The sequence below is a fragment of the Pleurodeles waltl genome, chromosome 10, assembly GCF_031143425.1.
Source record: "Pleurodeles waltl isolate 20211129_DDA chromosome 10, aPleWal1.hap1.20221129, whole genome shotgun sequence".
Lineage (NCBI taxonomy): Eukaryota > Metazoa > Chordata > Amphibia > Caudata > Salamandridae > Pleurodeles > Pleurodeles waltl.
Genome location: NC_090449.1, coordinates 466,611,739 through 466,630,097, shown reverse-complemented (window position 1 = coordinate 466,630,097; position 18,359 = coordinate 466,611,739). Strand labels below are relative to the sequence as shown.

Genomic DNA, 18,359 nt, shown 5'->3' with positions numbered 1-18,359 from the left:
GAGGTGGACAGGGTTAGGGGCAATCAATATCGGTGCCTTCCCTCAGAAAGGGAGTTCTAGTCCAAGTAGCAAATTTACTTTAGTTATTTTAATTGTAAAGTGCAACATATTTCCATTAAGAACCAGGGTGCATTATAAAGGTATACAATAAAACAAACACAGCAGAGAATAAATATCCAACAATTGTCATAGAAAAACTTTGGAAACAGACAAAAATAAAATCATTGGAAGAATAAAAAAACATAAAATATCATTTTGATATTACAAAGGTTTTTCAGATGTGAAATGATTTTTTTAAAAAGCTTCTTATCTTAGGTCTTTGGGAAGGAAGTTCCAGAACTTGACTCAAGCAACCTTCATGGAGTTTTTACCCAATCTAGACTTAGGGTCTCATTACGAGGTTGGTGGAGGAGATTACTCTGTCACAAACGTGAGAGATAGACCGCCCGCTATATTACAAGTTCCATTATATCCTATGGAACTTGTAATACGGCAGGCGGGATATCCATCATGTTTGTGACAGAGTAATCCCCTATACCAAAGTCATAATGAGACCCTACATGTGTCTGAACACCAGAAGAATCTACTGAAAGTGGTGAGAAGAAACATACCAGCAAGATGTAATTGGGAGGTGTCCTTCAAAGACTTCCTTATTTGGAACAACCTCTGCCTTTACTGACACTAGCTCAACTGACACACTTCTTTTAGATCAAAGATTATCTTTATAGGGGGGCGTGACTTGCTGCAGAGCAAGATGGCCACCTAACTCAGAGCTCCTGCACCAAGACAGCACATACTGAATAAAAGTTCTGAATGGAGTGCCCATGGTGTACTGTACCTCGCTCTGGAGAGGTCTGAAAAACCCTGGTGATGTTCAGGCTGTTTTGAAAAGGGAAATCATCAAAAGATAGCCACAATAGCTTGTGTGGGGCTTGCCTTTACTCATTTGCCCCAGTTCCCTTTGATTCGACCAGGGTCTGTTGCTGCTTTAGGATGACACAAGTGACCAACCCCTATACGATAGGGACCAGAAGGATGTGCTTGCCCTGAGGTCGATTGGGTCTTGGGAACTTTGATAATTTTGAAACAGTGCTCCTGCCTCAATTTCATACCATTTCGGACTTGCAGTGCAGAGAATAGAACAACCCTGTGGCCATGTGGGAGGGCAAGGAGAGAATATAAGCCACAGAGGAGGTGAAGCCAGGACTCTCATTGATCGATCACCCTCATAGTTTCCTTGCTGAAATGATTGTGTTTCTACACCCATGAGTCTGGAGTGTGACTAGAGCAAAGGATAAAAATGCAAGTGTGAGGGCCACAGATGTCATCAGCAGGCGGCACTTATCTTAAGGGGGTCCAGTGCTAAGAGGTAACCAACAGTGATTCAATAAGGACTGGATGAGAAGGGAGGATCTCTGGTGTGCCAATGGAGGACAAGCACCACAGCTCTTTGAATATTTGTAACCAACTAGAATTGCCTGCATTGGAGGACTTTTGCAGCAGCTTCTACACTGGGAGAGGCCTAGAACAAATTCAATTAGAGACTGTTGTCCATCCTCACATTCACATGTGGCTTAGTGATCCATACCACTGACAATTGCTAGATCCTCAGCAGTGTATTACATAGACTCTTTGTGTATGGAGCAACTGCGGAGGCATGAAGGTAACATGGACTGTGAGAAGTCTTCCCAATCTACTTAACATAACAGACTAAAAATTATGCCTTCTTAAGAAAACTCTGTCCATAGCAGGCCCAGTGGTAGAGGATTTAACAGGAGGTTCTGATCTATCCTTGAAAAAATGTGCTAGTGAAATAATAGATCACCATAATGGAGCAAAAGATAGACACCAAAACACTCAGTCTTAGTGTGATGAGTTATGAAAGATTTCTTACAGCATGGCAACAATGGAAAAATTTGTATTGGTCACTCCATTGACATCAAGAAGATGAACATGAAACTCAGCGTCTCACAGAGCATTCCAAGGATATGGATGGAAGCTTGTGTAGGAACAATGTTCATATAGTGAGTATGCCTGAATGAACTGATGGACATTTTATTGAATCACTCATTCTGGACATATTGCAACCCAAGTCTCTGTTAACATGTTTCTCAGTGGAGAGAGCTCCATGGACCTCAGTCCCTCCACATTGGCCAGGGGTCAGACCTAGAGTGATAACTTCCTGCTTCCTTAAGTTCGGAGACATGGATATAAGTCTACAGGCAGCAATGTTGAAGGTATAATACATAAGTCATTTTCATTGCTGATTTCATTTATGTGGTGCAAAGTCTATGTAGAACCTCTGACCATGCCAAGAGAGAACTGAGAAAGACGGACTGAGAAAGACGGACTTAAAATACATGATGTTGATTCTTGTTTGGTTTCAGGTTCTGTGAGAAGGGAGATCTTGGAACGTTTGGTGCCATGTGTTGCAATAGACTGAATAGAGAGAAAGTGATGAGCTGGAGATCTGGAACTCACAAAATCATGGTGACTGGAAAACCGTCATGATGAAATGACCAGTGGTTCACAAGAGTAATTATTTAACTGTCCAGTTGTGGCTAATGGTTAAGAAATTCCAACAAGAAACAGAAAGCTGATGAAGAAAAGTTACTGGAAATAATCCCCTTGGCTTATCTAAGTGCCCCCCTCTGATTGCTACAAAGGGTAATAGTTACAAAAACACACAATCATGTGATTTTATGTTACTCTGCAAGTCCTTTTCACGGATGTGTCATAGGCCCAATATGGCACTGCTCTAGAGCACAGGGTATTGTTGGAAATGTTCCTTTGAATGGTGATCTCTAAACAGAGCTTAATCTGTGCTTGGGTTTCTGGTGCAGGACGACAGCACTTATTTTTCCTCTTGAGCATTTACTGCGGACGGAGGAAGAGAAAAACGAAAAACGTCACAATGGGAGAAAGCGGAAAGCTGCAAGAATGAGCTGAAGGGACAATGAGTGGCTGTAAATGGATTGAAGAGGCCCGAGATGGCTTTAGGATTAAGCTGCATCAGTGTTGTGTTCACACATTTAATTGCAGCAGCCGCGTGTTTAAGAGGAGGGCTTTGGGCCCCAGCACGTTTTTATTTACAAATTAAGCACTGTCTCTATGACTTATGGCACAATGGTGAAGGGTACCTTGGGTTATCTGGAGAGGCTCTGGAGAGGCTGGGGTCGCGTTGGGCAGCAGATTTGGGAATATGGAAGACTCAGATTTACAATACCCCCAGGAGCTGGCAATCAGAGTGTTTTTTTTTTATTGGTGCAGCTGAAGTTTCTGCATCGAGTTCACTATCCCCAGTCGAGGCAAAATAAAATGTTTGATTACATTAAGGCGATGATATTTTGGCTCATCAATATTTGTATGATCGATATTCTAACACTCAATCGTCCCTGGACTCTTTGGATGTGTCCTTCTTACATCATCGAGCAACACGTTTAATCCAAGTTCTTGCTTTCCACCCTGTCCCCCGAAGAATTTGGACTTCAGGATCCGACATAGTGACCCGTGGCGCTCGCCACCCTTACTAAGCAGAGGAAATGTTTTAGCAAATGGCCCGTATTAGACTGCCGATCAATCATTAAACATTGCTGTCAAATATGAGACTTCGACTCTATTGAAAATATTATTTTCTTTATGTCATGAAAACATCCCTCAATTCGCCTCCATCTGGTTCCCCAGGGAGGATCATACGCGAGGAGAGAATGACACACCGACAGGAGCTCAGAGCTGCAACTTGGTCCCGTTGGAGGACCTCGATGTTTCATTACAGACCCTGAGCTGGATACCAGATGTTGGGGTGAGAATGTTTATTACCCTTATGCTTTCCTTTACCCTCAGACACCGTTTGTGGGGTCCTAGTTGATACCTGCACAACCCCAATGTAGATAGCGTGTCTCCGGTCAAGTCACCCAGTGTCTGCTGCCCCTTGTCGTGCACTGGAGACTTTCAGCTTCACAATCATACAGCCCCTTTAAGAGAACTGCGGCCAGGGGCCCAGCGCCCCTAAAAAATGTATTCTGCAGTAAATAGTTGGGGACAAGCGCTTTCGGGGGGTATGGTGAGGTGCCTGACGGTTTTCACCCGGGAGTGTTACATACACAACGACAAAAACAAACATACATTCGCTCTCTCGTTTCTGTTTTGAAGATCTTAAAACATGTTGGTTAGTTTGAAAACTATTGTGTTCTAAGTACTCCTAACAATACACACTGCCCCTTAAACACTCCCATACCCTGCTTTTCATGTAACGTATGTACACAAGGTATACTGTGCATGTAGGGTAATTTGAAGTTCACCCCTCCCCCCTAATCTTACTGACCAAGCTACGCCCCTTACTGTGACAAACTCAAAAATTCTACTTCCCTCCCTGGAAATCTTTCACCTTGAAATGTCAGAAAGTGGCCGCAGAAGCCATGTGTCGGAAGCACCTCACTTCTCAAAACAAAGAAAGTCTTTACATGTTTCTAATGGAATATAAAGACTTCATCATCATAGCAACGAAGCCGTATTCAAATATCCGTATTACTAAATTTCATAAGGCTTTAAAAAGCTTTATTTGCCTGTAGCAGTCACTCATGAATGATGGTGCATAATCTTAGTTTGTTTTCTTATTAACAAAAATTATTATAAAATCAGTTTTTCACCACAACTGAATAATATGCAGAAGCCTTGTAAGTACCAGCTGAAAATATTTTCCTACGACATTGTGGAGAACAGTCGGGAGTAATAGTTACACGTCTTTTACAAAAATAACCTATACCCTTTTCTTTTGCCCATCTTTACCCACATTACTGGCCTCCCATTTATAACCACTCACATATGACAGTAACTTCTCAAATAGCAGAAGCACTTAAGAAAAGGGGCAGCCAATTATTTCGGCTTTTTTAGAGTGAAACCTTTTTAACCAAGCTTCAATTACACAAAGCAGTGTGGTACAGAACATCTTTTCCAAAACGGTCACATCTGGGCTCTACCTATATTTGTAGATATAATAGAAATAAAATAGTAAAAAAAAAAAAAGACAAAATGTTTGCAAAGACTAGAAAAATAATATACAGATTGAGCGAAATTTTAATTATGCTGGAGGATTCTGAGTCATTTCAGTAATTCTGTATTACAATTGTGCGCAAAATTACTAATGTGATTATGCTCACTCGCATAAATAAGAGTAATTTGGGACAAAAATCCTGCCCAGGAGCACAGAAATAACTAGGAGAGTGAGAGGTTGCTGCGGTTCGTGTTCTGATGCATTTAGGACAATTGCATTAGTAAAAATGCATCCTCAAGTCCATTTTAGATGCAAGGGTACATTTTGCATTAAGAAAATTGAGCTAAATGCTGGATTACACTCCTCACACAATTACTCATATTCCCATGTCATTTTGTGGTAATTCTGCATAATTATGCTGGGGAAAATCACTCAAGTTACGCACATCCTAATATAGATCTCACAAAAAGTGAAAGAGCATCCCGGCATATTGTATGGATGGCTTGTGCGAATTTATGAAAAGGTTCGAAAGGAAGCAGTTGTGATGGGAAAGCTATAGAAAATTATTAGCCTATGTATAAAAGACTGTAATCTGAACTTGCCCAGTCAGAGCATGTTGAACATTGCCTGCCCTTCTTATTATATCCAATCCCGGTAACAAAATTGGCAAATGAGTTAGTAGTTTATTGAGTCGCTTATTTTATGAAAAATGTATTGAAGGAAAAAAGTATCATATACAACCAATGCCAAATTTCTTTACTATTATGTTATAAGGAATTTATAGAGCACATGTACACCAAACAGTCTCTTGGGGCTTAGGTAGTAGAGGATGCAACTAGCAACAAAATGTATCCATAAGCTTGTCTAAACACCCAATTCTTTCAGTGTTTCCCGAAACCCACATGGTTGGCTGTGGATATAATATCAGGAGGAAGAGTTTTCCAAATGTGGGGAGTGATCATTGAGAACCTAGCCCCACCATCCCTCTTCCTTTCACTTCTTGGAACAGGTAGTAGTTTCAAGTAGGCTGATCCTAAGATGACGATTGGAGGTGTAGCTCTGAATTCTAGAGGACATTAAGGCTGGACTTTTCTCATGAAGAGATTTAAAAATAATACAGCCTATTTTCAAAATCGTCCTCTGAGCTACAGGGAGTCAATGTAGATTTTCCATCAGGGGCTTAGTGAGGTAGTGTCTAGGCTAACGAAAAACCAGCTGGGCTGCCTGATTTTGTGCTGTTTGCAGCCAGCCTGTGGTTTAGGCCAATATGGAGTCCCAGATAGAGGGAATTAACATTTTCTTTCTTGGACAATTGTGTAAATTCAGCTGCATATCATCAGCCTAGTTGAATATTTTCACCTTCCGCTGCCGGAGAGAGTGTATCAGTGAGTGAATATAAAGACTGAAAAAATGAGGGGATAGAGAGGATCACTGAGGCACTCTGCAATTTAATTGGACCTGAGGTGACCAGAAGGAAAAAAGACAGACCGGTTGAGAACAATCCTTAAGAAAGGATTCCATCCAATCGAGGGCAGTAGCCTGCAGGGCTGCCATCCTGACAAGGTTGATTAGAATAGCATTGGTGGGCGTGTCAAAGGCTTCTAATAAATCCAATAGAACCAGTGCCTGTGTAATGCCTTTATCAGCTTCTTTCCTCATGTCATCCACTACAGAAAGAATGACTGTTTCTGTTAAGTGAGCTGGACAAAAGGCAGTCTGAAAATTAGACTCCTCCAAAAAGGAGCATAGATACTGAGCAACTTGAGTGTCTAATAGCTTTGCCAAATAGGGGAGCAGTGAGATCAGTTTATATTTTTTCAGAATAGCAGGGTCCTACCAGGGTTTTTTTAGAAGGGGGAGTACAACAGCCTCCTGAAAGGAGTAAGGGACCTTATCCTGCCTAAGGGATTGATTGAGAAGCGAGATAGCTAACTCGGGAATTGAATCAGTTGGGGCAGATATCATGCAGAGAACCCAATGTAACTTAACCACTAGATCAAGAAGAAGATCTTTACTAATGGCAGGGATAGCTCAGAGTGTTGTGGACTTTTTATCTTCCACTGAAGTTGCAGTGGTTAATGAACAGGGGGGAATACTGTCTTTCATCACCTTTATTTTAACAATAAAAATGAGTACAGGGCATTATATAAATTTTGAGTGGGAACCATTGGTAGGGTTATTTTGTCCAGATTGGATAGTTCTCTAACAGTCTCAAAGATTACGTTAGTTTTGATTTCAGAGTTTAGAATTTTATTTGAAAAAAAAGGTAGATTCTTCCTGTAAAATTAGTTTATTATAGGTTTTTAAACGTTGAACAAAGACTTTTCTATTTCCAGGCAGATAGGAATTTTGCAATTTCCGTTTTGCTTGCCCGAGTTCATGTATGGTAGACTTTATTCGAGAACCATTTAGATGCTCCATGATGTAAAATGTGTTTGGTTTTGCGAAGAGGGGCATGGCTGTTGCTGTTAACTGTTAGCCAGTCCAATATTGCCTCCTCGAGATCGACCAGGTTCTCAGTAGTTGTGGGTAGAGAATGTGCAATGTATCACAAAGTGAGTTAAGATTTGTACAGTTCCAATTTCTTAAAAGGGTGCTTGGACATGTGGGGGATTTCGGCCCGGAAAAGTCTTTTAAAGTAAACTTAATAAGGTGATGGTCCGACCATATACAAAGGGAGACAGTAAGGTTGGATATCATTAAATTGGAAGGCCAACCTGATCTCAAGGTTGACCTTTAATATGTGTGGATTCAAACACATGTTGGTCAAAGTTAAGACTGCTTAATGAGTCAGTTAAATCTATAGATGTTTGGCTGCCGATGTCTTCATTCACCCAGTAATTTAAATCTCCAAGAAAAAAGATTTTCGCATGACCAATGGCCAAAGAGCCTAACAAATCCACCAAGAGTTGTGGGAATTGCTGCATATATAGTCGGAGGTCTATACATGAGGACAAATAAGAAGGGGGAGGTGAGGGAATCTAATTTAATCAAAATGTTATCCACCATAGGGATTGGTATCGGTGTAAGTTTGTCAAATATGAGCTGTTTTTTGACAACTGCAACAACTTCTCTGCCCTTTTTTACCCTACGGCCTGTTGGTGTTGGGTAGGTAAAAGTATGTACCATTACTTTGGGCCTGATTATGCGAAGGTTGGGAAACAAAGCCCCAGTTATAGCACCTCGTAAATAACAATACCCCAGGGTGCGTTATCAGGTGCAATAAATAGCACCTATAACAAGTTTTCAGGGAATAACATGTTGTTTAGTGCACCAAAATCGGTATGGCACAATAAATACTGTACATATTTCTTCTCTTAAATTTCAGCAAGCTTGAACTGCCGAAACTTAACAAAGGTTGAGGTTTTTAACTCATCTGATAATGATCGGTACGATAAACACCTCCCAATCTGTAATCCCAAACAGAGGTTTAGACGCATGTCAGAATACACCAACCCACTCATAATCAGGTCCATTGTGTTTTGAGCAAGTAATCAGGTCTACGGCCCCCACACTATGAGATAGGATAGCAGCTTTAACTTATTACCACTAGGTGCCGTCAAAGTATAATGAAAAGCCAAAAACATATTTTTAATAAGGAAACTGGTTCGCCAAGGGTTCCAAAATTCTCCCATTGCTTCTGCATGTCCTGCATACTAGAACTCCGACACTATCGTCTTATAGGCAGACATCTGAACACATCATCACAATAAACGATTTTCATCCAATTCTTGTTCTTGTCAATAGCAATAACCAAAATAAACTTTTGTTTCTACTTTTTAATTTTGTATTTCAGGGACTTCTAACGAACATATGAAATTTCTAGTGCTGTGTTTCCTAAACCTTAGGTGTTAACCAATTTTTGATGGGTGGCGAAAGTCAGAGAAATAAATAATGATGCGTTTAAATTCTGAGTTTAACTTGTCACATTTGCCGGTGATTGAAATACAGAGGTCTAATGTCTGGCTGATTTACTCTTTCAACATGGGGACTGGTATTTGCTTTTCTTTCTGTAACTGCAAAGTGAAAGGAGTTTTTAATGTGAAGTATGTGTCAATGTAGGATGTTGTTTTTTGCAGTACACAATAAAATGTGAAAACCTGTAAATGAACTGTATGCATCCAGCAGCTAGGAAAGCAAAAAGGAAGCACTTCCTTGTAATTGGATCAAAACAAATCAAGACACTTAGGGGCATAAGAAAGTGGTGCATCAGTCCCAATGCACTACTTTTCCTTCGTCGCTCCTGCCCCATCTAATGACACCATGGTTGCCCCTTAGTTGGTGATGCTCAAATGATACATATTCACAGAAACCCAAGTTCCATGCATTGCCATTTGTGTGCTTTACAGATGTATCATTAAAGCAGTGGCCATTTCAATGGAAAATGTGCAGTCTGTAAATGACAATGAGCTACCACACGATGCCATTCAAACGTCACCCCACTTCATGTCCAATAAAGCTGGTGGTGCGCAAACGTTTGTTGGTCTAAAAAGTGGATTGTTGTTTTAAAAAGTTATGGGAACTACTGACTTAGTGTGTTCTCCATTTTTAAATGTTTTAACCGATTTATTAGCTCTTTTAATGTTGTATGGCCCAAGGACTGAAACAAATAAAGTACAATTTTCATCCAATCCAAAAGCAGAATGATTGTGGTGAGGGAAGTTGGGAGATTTTGTGAAATGCCTATGCCTTCTTTAAAAGGCCTGTGGCTGAGGATGCACGGGGCTGCCTCTGGTCCTGCCCATTCACCATGTAAATAGGTAAACCTGACATTTTACTGAAATAATCATGCTGTGGCCTTTCTAAAGCTGCACCTGTGGGGACAGCTATAATTTCGCTTTTTTTAGGCCAGGCCACCCCTTAAATTGTTTACAAATGCTCCCAATGTTTAGAAGAGCTACAGATAGAAACCCATATATTTGTCTGTTTTTATTTTTAAAAATGGGAAAATACTGGAGGTATTTCCTCTTTTGAGTGCCTCCATGCTATCAATCATAGACGAAAGTCCTGATATTTGCAAAATGAAACCATGTAGAGTTGAAAAGAAATGGTTGAGTGGTCCTCCATTAACTACAGATATAGTTGCCTATTTTCCCTGTAATTCTAAGTTGTCTATATGAGTGTACTGTTGTATTTTATATGGCTGCTTATAACACTAAAGCCAAATAGCTATCTGTTAGAAATGGGGCCTCTAGTAGTCAGAAGTATACACCCTTGTCCATGTAGGGACCACAATTCTAGTCAGGGTAAGTCACACACAATCCAATTTATCCTGTACAAACCCTCTGGTAGCTTGGCACTGAGCAGTCAGGCTTAACTTAGAAGGCAATGTGTAAAGTATCTGTGCAGTAACTCATACAGTAACACAGTGAAAACACCACAAAAATGCACCACACAGGTTTAGAAAAACTGATAATATTTATCTGAATAGAATAAGGTAAAAACGACAAAGATCCAATAAGCAAAAGTTGAAATATCACTTTTAGAATGTTTAAAAGAGTCTGAATCCTTGAAAATAAACAGTTGTCTCTTTGTTACACACAGTGCCTGGTATGCCGCAAAAACAACGACGCACGGAGGCTTCAGAGGAGGAGATGCGTGGAAAAATACGGTGGCATGTTGATTTCTCCGACGTGGCACAGATGATGCGTAGTTTCTTTCCACGCTGCAAGGGGTTTGTGTCGTTTTTTTGGTGCGCAGTCTTGGTTCCTCACTGCGATGCGGGGTATTTTGATGCCCAGGGACGATTCAGGGAAAAATCCTTGAAACGCTGGAAGGAGGCACGAGCGCTGCGTCGATCCGGTAGACGATGTGTTGAATTTTCCATCACAAGGCAGGAGCTGTGTTGAATTTCCACTCGGGAAGTCGGGCTGCATCATTCCGGTCTGCTGTGTGGTGATTTCTCAGTCGCAGTGCACGCTTCGTGTCGATTCCGGTAGGTGGTGTGTCGATTTTCGACGCAAAAGGAATTTCTTTGAAGAGGTGAAGTCTTTTTGGCCCTGAGACTTCAGAAAACAGGAGGCAAGCTCAATCCAAACCCTTGGAGAGCACTTTTGGGAAAGGTGGAGTCCTTCTCAGCAAAGTCAGAGGCCAGCAGGGCAGAAGTCCTTCTCAGCAAAGCAGTCAGATGAGTCCTTTGGTCAGCCAGACAGTTCCTCTTGACAGGGTGCAGGTCCAGAAGTGTCTACGTTGGTGGGATCAGAGACCCAGTTTTTATACCCCAAAATGCCTTTGAAGTGGAGGAGACGCCAAAGAGTGGTTTGAAGTGCACAACTTCCCCTTTCAGCGCAGTCCTGTCTGCCAGGGTCCCAGTAGGGGGTTTGGCAGTCCACTGTGTGAGGGCAGGCCACTGGCCTTTGTAATGTAAGTATCAGGTCCTCCACCCTTCCCGCCCAGGAAGACCCATTCAATATGCAGATGAATGCAGGTGTGACTGAGTGTCCTGTGTTTGTGGTTGTCTGGGTGAAATGCAAAAGGGAGCTGTCAACCAGCACAGCCCAGATGTTGATTGGAGACAGGCTGTAAGGCACAGATGGTTTTTAAGTGCAGAGAAATGCTCACTTTCTAAAAGTGGCATTTCTAAAATAGTAATATAAAATCCAACCTCAACAATAAGCAGGTTTTTCTATTACCATTCTGGCCATACTAAATATGACCTGATTACCCCTTTCAGATCAGAATCAACCACTCAAAAATGATATGAGGGCACTCCTAATGCTAGCCTATGAAAAGAACAGGCCTCACAGTAATGGAAAACTAATTTAGGAGTTTTTCAATACCAGGACATATAAAACACATATGTACATGTCCTGCCTTTTACCTACCTAGCACCCTGCCCTATGTGTTACCTAGGGCCTACCTTGGGGTTAACTTATATGTAGAAAAAGGGGAGTTTAAGGCTTGGCAAGTACCTTTAAATGCCAAGTCGAAGTGGTAGTGAAACTGCACACAGGCCTTGCAATGGCAGGCCTGAGACATGGTTAAGGGGCTACTTATGTGGGTGGCACAATCGGTGCTGCAGGCCCACTTGTAGCATTTAATTTGAAGGCCCTGGGCACATGTAGTGCACTTTACTAGGGATTTATAAGTAAATCAGATATGCCAACCGAGGATGAAACAATGTTACTATGTTTAAAGGAGAAAGAATATCCACTTTAGCACAGGTTAGCAGTGGCAAAGTGAGCAGAGTCCTAAAACCAGCAAAAGCAGTGTCAGAAAAGTGGAAGGAGGCAGGCAAAAAGTTGAGGGATGACCACCCTAAGGCTGTCAGGTCTAACACTATCAAAGTTTGACAGCACATTCATTGTTTAAATGTATGTGAAATATAATAGTTGCAACTTCATTTTTCACAGAATACAAAAAGATATCAATTAATAGTTGAACAAAAATAGTATGGCTGAATACAGACTGAAATATTCTAAGCAATAAATTGCATAACACGGGGATCTCTTTTTGTAATGTACAATAAGAGAGCCATATTCTCAGCAGTCACAGGTAAACGTGAACCTGTGGAAGGAAAGGATTGCCCTCAGATGGTATGTATCTCAAAGACAACCCCTTACCGTTCTGAAGGTGGGGCTCCCCATCCGGTACACGCTTCCCGTTCACCGTAACAGATCTGTTTTCAGCCAAGACGAGGTCCACACCAAACAAAATCCGGAGAGACTGTAAAGAAAGAAAAGACGTAATGTATGCAAACGCTTTACCACCAGTTAGGATCTCTTGTGGAGTGGCCGAACTGATGTGCAAATATGAGCAACCAAAGAAAAACAATTCCACAGCGGCCTGGTACTGTGGCCATAGATCTCAATGGAAATTTACTAGTAGTTGAGGTTAATTTAATCATTCCACCGATCACTTTTTGTATTCCATGTGAATTTAAGAAAGCACAATATAAAAGAAAAAAAACTGATTAAATAAACACTTTTATTCATCCAGGACCTTACCTTAATCAAAATTTCTCCCCCTTACTGGAGGAAACTACCTCTTTACACCATATCATGGGCTGTTCCCCACTTGTCTTTTTGGTGTAATATTCAAACCTCACCTCAAATCACGCAATGAGCTGCAGCATCTGAGCAGTGGCAACACAAAGTGATGGGCCCTCCCTGCAGAATGTGATAAGAGGGGCAGAGATGCGGATACCTCACAGGTATTCATTGGCCTTGGGATGAATGAGGCCCCCCTAAAGGGTTGGGGTCCCTTGAGGCAATGGGGGCCCACTGCACCACAGCAGTTGCATGGGCCTGTGTTACACCACTGCATCTGAGATCGACTTGGCTTTGCAGTGCAGAGCTTTCCGCTGCGGAATGCTGTAATCTAGTAAACTAAGAACTCAAGGATCCCGCTCACAGATAAAAGAAGATGTCCACAGAACATTATGTCAACTATTAATGGTTATTGGTGTTGGAAGCCTCCATTTTGTAACTGCTTTACCAAACCCGATATGTCTCTATTGAACTACAGTCTGTGGTGTCATCTTACCCTACAGGACATCGCAGTGCTCCTGGGAGATCTGAACTACCATCTGGAAAATGCCAACGACGTCAACACCGCGTCACTGACCTCCAACCTCCTCAACCTCGGTCTCCGCCAGCTAGTCAACACACCTACCCACATCGCCGGACACACCCTTGAACCCCTCTTCACCTCTAGCAACCACATTTCCTTCAGCCACACCTCCGAACTCCACTGGACTGACCATCACTGTGTCCATTTCACCTATAGGAAAACCACAGAGCAACACCGCATCCAGCTACCTCCCCACCGCCGCTGGGGCAAAATCACCCGAGAACAACTGACCAGCACCCTCGTCAACAACCTTCCACCCGACGCAATCGACCTGAGCACAGCCGCCATCAACCTCCATCAATGGATCCTCGACTGCGCCAACACCCTTGCCCCTCTCAAGAAACCACCCAAGGAAAGAGAAAACCAGCCTGGTTCACAGACGATCTCACCACCTCCAAAAGCAACTGCCAGAAACTCAAAAAGAAATGGATCCAAGAACGCACACCCGACAACCTCGCCGCCCTCAAAAACGCCAACCGCGAACACCACCAACGGATCCGCACCGCCAAGCGCGCCCACTTCACCGAACGCATCAACAACAACGCCCACTACTGCAAAGAACTCTTCGGCATCGTGAAGGAACTCTCCAATCCGAAAGCCAACTCCAACGACATCCCGCCCTCCCAGAAACTCTGCGACGACCTCTCCACCTTCTTCCACCAGAAAATCACCACCATCCACGACAGCTTCATCACCGGTCCACCGCCAGACCCCACCCCCGACGTCTCCTCCCGCGACTGCCGCCTCACCGCCTGGACCCACGTGGACGAGGCAGAAACCATAGCAACCATGAACACCATCCACTCAGGCTCCCCCACGGACCCCTGCCCCCATCATGTTTTCAACTCAGCCAACGCCACCATCGCCCCCGAACTCCGCAAGATCATCAACCTCTCCTTCACTTCTGCCACCTTCCCGGACAGCTGGAAACACGCAGAAATCCAACCCCTCCTCAAAAAACCCAAGGCTGACCCCAACGACCTCAAAAACTTCCGTCCGATCTCTCTCCTCCCTTTTCCAGCGAAAGTCATCGAGAAGATCGTCAACACTCAGCTCACCCACTTCCTCGAAGACAATTCCATCCTGGACCCCTCACAATCCGGATTCAGACGAAACCACAGCACTGAGACCGCCCTCCTCGCCGCCACAGATGACATCAGACATCAAATGGACAACGGCGAAACCTCAGCCCTCATCCTCCTCGACCTATCAGCCGCTTTTGACACCGTCTGCCACCGCACCCTACTGACCCGCCTCCAGGAAGCCGGCATCCAAGATAAAGCCCTCCACTGGATCTCATCCTTCCTCTCCGACAGAACGCAGAGAGTCCGTCTCTCCCCTTTCCGCTCCAAAGCCACCAACCTCATCTGCGGCGTCCCCCAAGGATCCTCCCTCAGCCCCACGTTGTTCAACGTCTACATGGCCCCCCTCGCTCAACTGGCCCGCCAACATCATCTCAGCATCATCTCCTACGCCGACGATACCCAGCTCGTCCTCTCCCTGACCAAAGACCCGCTCACCGCCAAAACAAACCTCCACGAGGGACTAAAATCCATCGCCGATTGGATGAACAACAGTCGCCTGAAACTCAACTCCGACAAGACGGAAGTCCTCATCCTCGGACGCACTCCCTCGGCCTGGAACGACTCATGGTGGCCCTCCGTCCTCGGACCCCCACCCACCCCTGCCAGCCACGCAAGAAACCTCGGCTTCATCCTGGACTCCGCCCTCACCATGTCCAAACAGGTCAGCGCCGTCTCCTCCTCCTGTTTCAACACCCTCCGAATGCTCCGCAGAATCTTCAAGTGGATTCCAACAGAAACCAGAAAGACGGTGACCCAGGCCCTCGTCAGCAGCAGACTTGACTACGGCAACGCACTCTACACAGGCATCCCAACCAAAGACATCAAACGCCTCCAACGTATCCAAAATGCCTCCGCCCGACTGATCCTCAACATACCCCGCCGAAGTCACATCTCCCCTCACCTAAAGGAACTCCACTGGCTCCCGGTAGACAAGAGGATCACCTTCAAACTCCTGACCCACGCTCACAAGGCACTTCACAACACCGGACCCTCCTACCTCAACACCAGACTCCACTTCTACACCCCAACACGTCAACTCCGATCCGCCAACCTCGCCCTCGCCATCGTACCCCGAATCCAGCGCAAGACATCCGGCGGCAGATCCTTCTCCTTCCTCGCCGCCAAGACCTGGAACTCTCTCCCCACATCCCTTCGCCAGACCCAGGACCTCCTCGCATTCAGAAGGCTCCTCAAGACCTGGCTCTTCGACCGCTAAACCAGCAGCGCTCCCACCCCCCTCCCCCCTCAGCGCCTCGAAACCCTGACAGGTACATAGCGCGCTTTATAAATACTATGATTGATTGATTGATTGATTATGAGGAGAATAGTTGACTGACATGGAAAAAATGTAATATGGAAAATTGACCTCAGCAGAATGTTCAACCAATCCTTCTTAGTGCCCTCTAAGGGGCATATTTAAAAGCCCCTAGCGCCACCTTTGCGCCACCATAGCGTCATGTTTTTGATGCTAAGGTGGCGCTAAAGTTGCTTTTTCTCCACACCATATTCACAAAGTGATGCAATGCATGCATTGCGCCACTTTGTAAACCCTTGCACCACATTGTGCCTGCGCCGGGCATAATGTATGCACGGGGCGTTCTGGCACTAGGAGGCCCACAAAATTGGTGCAGTGAAGTTTAACAGATTTCACTGCGCTATTTTTGGGTCATTGTAACGCCTGCTCAAAATGACACTCCCATAGAAACCTATAGCGCTCCTTGCACTTTGCTACCCTGCCGTCAAAATATTTGACGCTAGTGTAGCAAAGCGCCACAAGAGCGTAAAAAATGTTGATGCTATTGTGCTAGCGACCGCCATGGTGCATTTTATTATAAATACAGCGCAACCATGGTGTCGTTAGGTGCCGGTGGGGGGGGCACAGAAAAAAGTGGTGCATCAGTCCTGTGATAATGCTGTGTCAAAAGAGGATCAGAGAAGCGGTACTCGGTTAGGAATGAGTGGGACATACTTGATAGAGTCAAACAACATCAAATCTTTCACTTGAAGGAAGAATAGGGCAGCAGGAATTATGCAATGTTGTAGCTGCGGTGTGTTCCACAAAACGTCCTAAGCAGAACTCACATTACACCACACCTCAGGGAAACTGCACTAGCACCCAATACACAAACGCGCTTAATTCAAACTCCTCAGACACACATTCAAGGCACCACACAACTGAGACCCCCTACCTGAACAGATGCATTTCCTTCCACCAACTACCCAGACACCTCTGAGCCACAGGACTCCTACTCGCACACATTCCACGCATACCTAGAACCAGATTAGGAGGACGGGTGTTCTCTTACATTGTTCCTCATGTGTGGAACTACTTCCCACTCCACACCAAAGCCTCATCCTCGCTTCTTGAATTCTGCAAGACGCTGAGGACTTGGCTTTAAAATTAACCAACCTACCATAGGTAAGGCTAGCCAGACACACCTGCCAGGATATCCCAATGGGTGGCAGTGCGCTTTAAAAAATACACATAACAACAAAACATAACGGAACAATAATGTATTTACTGCATTTACAACATACTCCATCAACTGTTGCATAATGGACAGATTTCAACAAAAACATGATTTTGCTTCTAGCTCAAACCGTTCAAAAGTTACTCAAAATACAACAACACATATTGCTGTGCAGTAGAAGGCCCTTCGATAAGATTGACTTAGTCATCTTTATGGTGCTTATTTCTGTACTTAGGTGTCAAAGCGGTAGTAATGAGGTGAAACAGTTGCCTGTAAAATGGCAACATGCAAAAATGCCAGAAATAGTGTAATACTAACACAAACTGTGCTGCATTATGCCACATAATTTGCCTTTTCTTGCTGCATAATTTAGTCATCCCTGCCACATAATTTGTTCCACCTCTGCCCATTATAATAGTACTATTAGAGTTATTCACAAAGAAGTGCCGTACTGGGTGGATCAACCATGTTTTCATCACTGTTCTTGAGGCATCACATCATCATTCATATTTGTGGTACATTGCATGTGATTTGAGGAGAGTTCAGTGCTCTTCTCTTCATGACCATGGTGGTGGCAGCAATGCTTTATCCCATCTGCAAACCTGGGAATAAGGTGTGGCTTACGATGTCTATCATTAGAACAGAGGGTGCTATTGGTTACCCCATTTGTTGAGGTCTCCGGCTCTGAGTAGAAAGCAAGCTACGTCAAGAGGCTTGTGGTGACCATCTCACTATAGGTCCCAGACTGGACCAGCCATATGGTTCTTAATACTGTCAGAGCATGTTATTGGGAAGGAATGTGGATTGCTAGGAGGGCGGTAAGTATGATGGCTGAGAGCCATTAGAGGGCATGTGTAGTCTCCAGGCAACAGAAGTTGACAAACTGACCCATCTAGAGACTGGGAAACGGTAAATCCATCCAGTACATCTAAACCATTTCAGGTCCTACCTTAGGACAGCTGCTGGCATGTGCACATGGCACACTTGACACTTGAATGGCCCAGGTGGCATCCGAGGATGAGGCCAGGTTATATGTGCAGGCCCCATGGAAATGGAAGTGCTTCCCGTCAAAGCTCCGGTAGTGGAAGCCGGCCCAGGTCATGCAGGTGGCAAAGAGCCTCTGGTTCCGCATCGACAAGCCAATAAGAGCAGTGGAATGGTAGGGCTTCATTAGAAAGGGAGACGGCAGATCCACTGAAAAGGAATGGAGACGGTCATGAGCAAAAAGAAAGTAGTGTG

At 44.1% G+C, this 18,359-nt stretch overlaps 1 protein-coding gene across 1 annotated transcript in view; it reads right to left on the bottom strand.

Moving 5' to 3' along the window:
- The window catches only part of LOC138261625 (SCO-spondin-like), a 1,514,343-nt gene that overhangs the window by 1,460,093 nt on the left and 35,891 nt on the right, over positions 1 to 18,359 (bottom strand). The window contains exons 6-7 of the mRNA XM_069210750.1: positions 18,070 to 18,314; positions 12,556 to 12,658 (exon numbers count right to left, since the gene is read on the bottom strand). Of these exons, the coding sequence (XP_069066851.1) occupies positions 12,556 to 12,658; positions 18,070 to 18,314 (348 nt within the window). The remainder of the gene's footprint in view (positions 1 to 12,555; positions 12,659 to 18,069; positions 18,315 to 18,359) is intronic.